The sequence below is a fragment of the Hipposideros armiger genome, unplaced genomic scaffold (assembly GCF_001890085.2).
Source record: "Hipposideros armiger isolate ML-2016 unplaced genomic scaffold, ASM189008v1 scaffold_424, whole genome shotgun sequence".
NCBI lineage: Eukaryota > Metazoa > Chordata > Mammalia > Chiroptera > Hipposideridae > Hipposideros > Hipposideros armiger.
The window spans coordinates 1,149,895-1,156,955 of record NW_017731774.1 but is presented as its reverse complement, the minus strand read 5'-3'; the positions used below and the strand labels follow the sequence as shown (position 1 = coordinate 1,156,955).

The following is a 7,061-nucleotide window of genomic DNA, read 5'->3' as shown; positions in this document are numbered from 1 at the left end:
TAAGAACTAAGCGTTTACTACCGTTTAGACCATATATTAAAGTTATCCTGCAACATTAAGTTCCACAGAAAGAAAGAAAATGGTCACAGATATGGTCAATTTAATCAGGATATCAGTCAAAATTCTTTAGAAATTCATGTATCTAAAAATAGCATAAACGTGACCAACATAAAGGCATTCACCAACTTATATACAGGTTATATTCCAATGTTTGGATGTCTTTCATTTAAAACTATGAAAGCATTTTTCCAAAGAAATAAAATTCCAAATAGTGGTTCGTTTTCCTGACAAGTCTACAAATGCCAGTTTACCTACACTTACCTAAAATATAAGAGCCTCTTCTAACTCTTACCCTCACCTAACACACTACATTTTCCCCCCAATTCTACAGTGTTGCCATTTTCTATCAATTTTTAAATTATGCATGGTCAGAAGTAGGTAAACTTAGGGCACAGAAACCTTCTCAGAAAAGAGTGACTTAAAAACAAAAAATATCCACCAGAATCAGGTAAATCAAATAGTGAAGATGGAATAACCATTTACATTTTTCCCCCTTTCAATAGTTAATTTGGTCCATGCATTATATTTGTGGTTCCTATAATACTTGAAAATGTTTCCCTTTTTTCCTATTTATTGTAGGGACTCATAGAAGCCACTTTTGAAACCATAGATAAAACTAGATTAAACATTACATCTGGATAAAACATGGCAAAGAATGAGCATGAATAAGACTCAGGGTAAGCAACAGGCTGACCAATAAAAGGCTTCTAACAATTCGAAAGAATTTAGGAGTTTCAAATAAATTCAGTCTAATAAAACCATCATAAATACCCTCTAGCAACTTCTGAGTTTTTCCTCAGACATCAAATTCAGCAAAGTCAAGTTATTTAACAGACATGGGCTAATGTACTGACTTATAATGTACTCAGGCAAGTTACTAATCAAAACCCAGAATGACTGAATCTGATTCTAATCTGCAGTCCAATTTAGGATCATATAGAAAGAGTATTTTTACTCATTATGTTCAAGTATTATAGAAAACAAATGCTATCCAGAAATAAGAGATCCTCTTTATCATGGAGTTGGGGAACAAAGATAACATTCTTCATATTACAATGAACAGTGCACGATCAGTGTCTACAAGCAAGATTTAAAAGCAGTAATGGAAAGATATAAAGATACGATAAAGTAAAATACTAACTATAGAATATAGGTGTTGAGTATGAGTGCTCACTATAAAATTCTTTCTTTTCTGTATGTTTGAAAATTTTCATAATATAACAATTTAGCAATATGTAGATCTGTTGAATTGTGGAGTACTTTAAAATTCAGGTTAACTGCAGTATTGTCTCTAAGAGTATTAAAATTTCAAAGTACACAAAATGAGAGGGAAAAAATGATTAGATCACTCAAAAATATTAATCTTTCCACTATATCAGAGAGCACATATGCACTGAAGAATACCAAGATACTACAGTGAAGAGAATTTTTAACATTTTCTCATATTCCAAAGCACTCAAAACTTACTGAGCATAAAAATCAGAGATAGATTAAGTACAGACAAGCTAGTAAATTTCCCCACATTCATAACACCTGGGTCAGAGCGTAAACTGTAAATCCTTATCCTGAGTTTCTAATGCTTGGTCTACAACCAATGTTATCTTTATATAAAATACATATGGCAGTAAGGGGTGTGCAGTCTTACCCAAGTTAGCCCTCAAGATATAAAAACCCTACAGGGAAAGAAAAAGTTTCAAAGACTTTGCTGACAGATTCTAACTACCCCAGGACCTATTATATGCCTCATGAAACCTATGATTACTACCTACAGGAGCCACAACACTTATTCCAAACGGGAACAGGTCCAATCCCATCATCCAGTTCAGAATCTCAAGGCACTCCCTGTACCTCCTCCCTAAGTGTTCTTGTAACTTAGAATGATCTCAAGAGATCAAGGTTAGAAAAATCTTAAATTACAACGAAATCAGTGACAGTATACCTGTTCTGAAGTGCAGCTGGACTGCTGTTGCTAATGATTCCACAGTCAAAGTGACTTTTTAAGGTTTAGGGATGTTTGTGTTCTAAAATTGGTTTTATTACCCATTTTGTCTTCTTCAGAACTGAGGTCACTAACCTCTTTCTGTCATCTGCAAAGTGAAGAAAAACATGGAGACCTCAAAGCACAGGAAGTAGTCCCCATCTTACAAACAGCTTATGTTCCAAAGGTTTATCACTCCTTTGAAAACATGTTTTTTACTAATCAACCTATTTATACCAAGTTTCTATGAAAAATAGCATTGCAAGTTTCAACTCTAAACTGCAGCTTTCTGCCCTGCAAAAGGGCAACTGCTGCCCTTTCTTTTAGAGCTAACTGCAGCCCAAACTCAAGGCTCAGAGTTCTCTCTCTGCAGCTCTAGGGAGAACCCACTCCAACCTGCACAGGTAGGGGAAAGGGCAGCTCTCCTCACAAAGGGAGGTTTTACATTGCTTCTGTGTGGAAAAGCTACCATAATTTACCAAGATAATGGTTATGGAAAAAGTATTTGGTTAATATAATGTAAAAGTATTAGCAGTTACAACAAAAATAGGTAGAAACTACATTTTGCCCCAGATAAAAATAAGATAAAATTAGGTGCTGTTAAACAAGTTGATCAACCAAATGTTTGGCAAGTACAAAGAACATATTCTCAAACTGCTTCCTCATATCTGATCAACTCAACTGATAAAGGAGGAAATTACTGAAGTGAAGTGGTAAGAAAATCATTACCAAAAAACGTTGCTAAGTTCTAAAAAAAATGCACTGTACTTTAAAATTGATAAATATAAAATATTCAACATCATATACCTCTTATAACTGGCAAGATTTATTTTTAAAAAACTGACAATTTAAAAAACAAGTATAACTGTGACAATGTGTCACCTTCAGCAGTTAACTAGAGGTGTGCACAACTTAACTACTGTAAAATTTATAGAAATAAAAAACAGAAAAAGTAAACTTTTCACCATAAATACTTCAGAAATGAAGCTTGTAACAGAGACGTGAAAAAAGGGATCAGGGAAGGCCAGAATAAAATGGTTTGTGGATACAGAACCTGAGAGGAACATTTAAATATTATTAAAGGTACATGTCACTGCTACACATTAAAACAGTAATCTGGGAGACTCCAAAGCTACTACAACACTAGGGAATTAGATTGTAGATCAAAAAGTATTGATACTATTGGTAGTTGTGAAGGAAAAGTGCTTTAAAAGTCCAAAGTAATAATGAATGACAGGCACTCTACACCCAACACCCCTCTCCTCTTTTAAAAATGGATTATAAAAATGAGGAGCCTAACTACTTGAAATATTTAAAAGATATGAAAAGAAAAACAAAAGTGAGCAAACAAGGATTTTTTTTGTGTGTGTGTGTGTGTGTCTAAAACCTAATTCCCTCATTAAAAGTCACCTGAATTATACAAGACTTAGGTTTATCTGTGTTCTCAATAAGAGACAGGGACAATTCCTAAATTATAAAAGGCTATTTACTATTAATCAGAGTCACCTAACATTATGAACATAAACATTTAATAATATAATAAAATGTAAATATTAAAACTATCAGTAAAGCAGAACACCTAAATTAAGTAGATCTTTCAGACTGAAGAGGTATATATACCTTTAGATTAATGTATGTGATTTAGAATTGAAGTGTTATACATTTAGCTACAAGGTAATGTTTCTGAAAAGTGTTTTTATACATAGAAAAATAAAAATGAAACAAATTTTCAAGTGGATAAAAAAAGGTTATTATGCTCTCCAAGTATATTCTTGAAACCAGAGGAAGAAATCAACTTTTAATTCTTTGCCATACTTAAAAATAAAAAAGGAGTATTATCTGTGAAGCAACCCAATAAGACTTTACATGTTTACAACACTGAACTTTAGTAGTAATCTTTGGCTAACTTAATACAGATTTCTATATCTTCCTTCAAAATAAGAAAAAAATGACAAAATCATCTTATTAATCAGCTGTGAATTGTTCTGCAATCCTTAATTTCAACTTCAATATTACTGCTAAACAGTATTCAGCCTTCTGTTTGTAAAAATGATACTCTGAAAATATTATTCACTATTTTTGTTACCCGAAATGTTTGGTCAGCCATGCACTTCTCTTGTAATCTGAAAAGACAGAACTTTCTCTTTTCACATTGTTCAGTAAAACACTAGCAGTTTTCATTTTCTAGTTCCAATTTCATTTTTAGCTAATTTGGAGTATCAAAGCTAAGACTAAGCATACTGTGTCTAGTTGACAAGGCTTCACAGTACTTTATTTTCTTCTGTGATTCCAAGTAACATAAAAGTCTTAATAAACTGTTAGAAAAAATCAAAACTTCTAAAATGGAATTAAAATGTTTCAGGGAAGAATGTCACAGTAATTAACTGTTTTCCTAAATTTAGTATTCCCCATGAGTGGGCCCCTCTGGTATTCAATAGATGAAGAACTACAGATTTTTCTATCCATAACAGGACTCCAATCCAGTATTTTAATATATGGGGTAACTCACTCCACAAAATATTATCTATGTACTTAGTTAACTCTCAAGATTTTCTCTCTGTATTTCAAATGATAAATAAATATCCTAAAGTTTAGTTAGGTCTAGAAAGTCAGATTAACTCAAGGCTGGTAGATCAACAAAATGAATTAAGTTAGTTTAAAAGCCATACGCTCAGGTTAAGAAAAATAAAAATAAAACTCAGGTTGGGCAAGTTGGAAAAAAAATTAAAGCAAGCTTCCTATCTATTTAGATAGTCACAGACCAGTATAGTGTCTATATTGCTTGTCCCTTTAATGGGATAATTTCCTAAAACACTCAGGTGAGTGCCTGATACCATGTGCAACTCTGGTATTATAGTCTAGGGCTCCGCATCACTGTGGTACTGTTTGTTCTCTTATCCACAAACCTTCCTGCAGAGACCAATAAAGGAACTAATGCAATGCTTTCGGATATTGTGCATAACATACTGAGGGTGACAGTTTGGCTAAGAGAGTAATGATCTTGCTCTAAAAGGCAACCCAACATAATTGTGGAACAGTGAGTGCACTTAAGGGCCTTGAAAAAAAGCCACTCTTGAAAACATCTAATGTTAAATAAATAAGAGTCCCAGCTTTCACATTCAGGGATATTATTTCCTTTCCTAAACACCTCGCTTACTCTTTTTCCATTCTTGTATAATGAGAGCAAGAAGACAAACAGTAGAAGCGTGAAACTGTGAGGCTGAGCAGACTGGGCTCCGGCACATCTGGACTCACCGCAACAGGGCAACCCCTGGCCGATCCCACCCAACCGGCAAACACGCGCCCGCAAAAATGAAAGAACGCGAAAGCCGCGGGCGGGGAGGCGGGCAGTCCGCCACGAGTCCGCCGAGCAGCGACCTGCCGGCTCCCGGCGTGGCCCGTCCCGACTCTGCGACCCGAGCCGGCTGCGAGGGGCTTCGTCCACCCTCCTGCGAGTCCTCACATATACCCCACCGGGGGTCAAGATCCCACTCAGGGACCCCGACGCCCCGCCTTGGACTACTCGGGGGAAACTTCGCCCACGAACAAGGGGCGCGCCCGGAGCTCCGGGACCCGCTCCCGACTCAGCCCGGGCGCGAGCGGGGCTCAGCGGCAGCGCGGGGCCAAGTCCGAGGACAGCCACCGGGACCAGAGGCGCGCGGGTCCGGGGTCCCCGAGGGCCGGCCGAGGCGGGGGAGGGGCGGCGGGGCACTTACCACGGGTCGAACTCGTGAATGATGCTTTCGAAGCGAATGACGGCGAAGAGGCGCGAGCTGAAGCCGGCCAGCCAGGCCAGGAAAAGGATGGTGAAGGAGAGCAGCGACTGCCAGCCTGCCGGCTGCGACAGACCCCCGGACAGCCCCGCAGGGGCCGGTTTCGGCGGCGCCACGCCGCTCGCCGCCTTGTGCGCGCACTGGGCCCCGGGCCCGTGGTGGCCGTGCCGGCTGTTCCCCAGGGCCATGAGGCCGCTCCACGGGGACGAGTTGAGGGACGACTTGTGCTTGCTCTCCGGGGCCGAGGGCTCCGCCATGTTGTGCCCCGGCGGCGGGTCTCGCTCGCCGCCGCCGCCGCCGCCGCCGCCTGGTGCGAGGGGTGCTGGGCGGGGACCCGGAGGAGGAGGAGGAGGTGGAGGAGGAGGAGGAGGAGGAGGAGGAAGAAGAAAAAGGAGGAGGGAAGAGCCCCGCGCGCTCCCGCCCTCAGCGCCGCGAGGCCGTGGAACAGGGGGTGGAGGCGGCGGCGGCGGGGAGTCTACGCCTCAGCAGCGGCCGCGACCGCCACTGTCTCAACTCGGATGGCCCTAGCGCCCCACTAGCCATCCGTATCCTCAGTTCAGCTGCAGCAGCGGCGAAAGCCGACGGGACGAGGGCGCCAGAGAAGAAGCAGGATCAGACGGAGGCGGCACCTCGGTGGGAGCAGCAATGACATTCCCCCTCGCACTCGCCGCCCGCCCCGCGGTGAGGAGCAGGAGGAGGAGCCCCCCTGGAGTCCGGGCGGAGCTGAGAAAGCCTCTGGCTCCGCCCCCGACCCAACAGGAACTGGCCTTTCCACCTGTCACAATGCGACAGGTCCGTTAGGGGGCGGGGCCAGAATGGCGGAGCCCGCCAATAGGGGTACGAGCTAGGGCGGAGCTTGACCCAACCGTTCTCCCCCCTCCTCCTCCGGGCCTCGCGCCCATTCGCCCAGAGCGGCAGTGCTTGCGCGGGTACAGTTTCATTGTCAGTTGAAAGACGCGGTTTCGCGCGCCTGTGTTGTCGGCGAGGAAGAGTGCTAGGCGGCTCTGCTCGAGCTGAAACGGGCCGAGGGGCCAGGTGGTGGACTACAGCGGAGCGGCCTCTGTAAGAACCGGTGTAAGGAAGGCGCAGAGTATCGCGCCAGCAGCCGACTGACCGGGCGCTTGCGAGCTTGCCGCGGTCGTGACTTTTCACCCGCTCTGCGCGGAGCGCCCACCACGTGACTGGATGCGCAGGCGCGCTACGCTAGTCCTCCGCGCGTGGGTCTGGCTGGCAGGGTTCGGCCTCTCCCG

The 7,061-nt window shown here is 42.7% G+C and overlaps 1 protein-coding gene across 2 annotated transcripts in view; it reads right to left on the bottom strand.

Annotated features, from left to right (window-relative positions):
• Positions 1-6,500, bottom strand: part of STT3B (STT3 oligosaccharyltransferase complex catalytic subunit B) — a 90,202-nt gene extending 83,702 nt beyond the window's left edge. For both annotated transcript variants that reach the window (XM_019664517.1, XM_019664518.1), the window contains exon 1: positions 5,755-6,500. In XM_019664517.1, the coding sequence (XP_019520062.1) occupies positions 5,755-6,068 (314 nt within the window). In that variant the 5' untranslated portion in view covers positions 6,069-6,500. The remainder of the gene's footprint in view (positions 1-5,754) is intronic.
• Between the last annotated feature and the right edge of the window lie 561 nt (positions 6,501-7,061).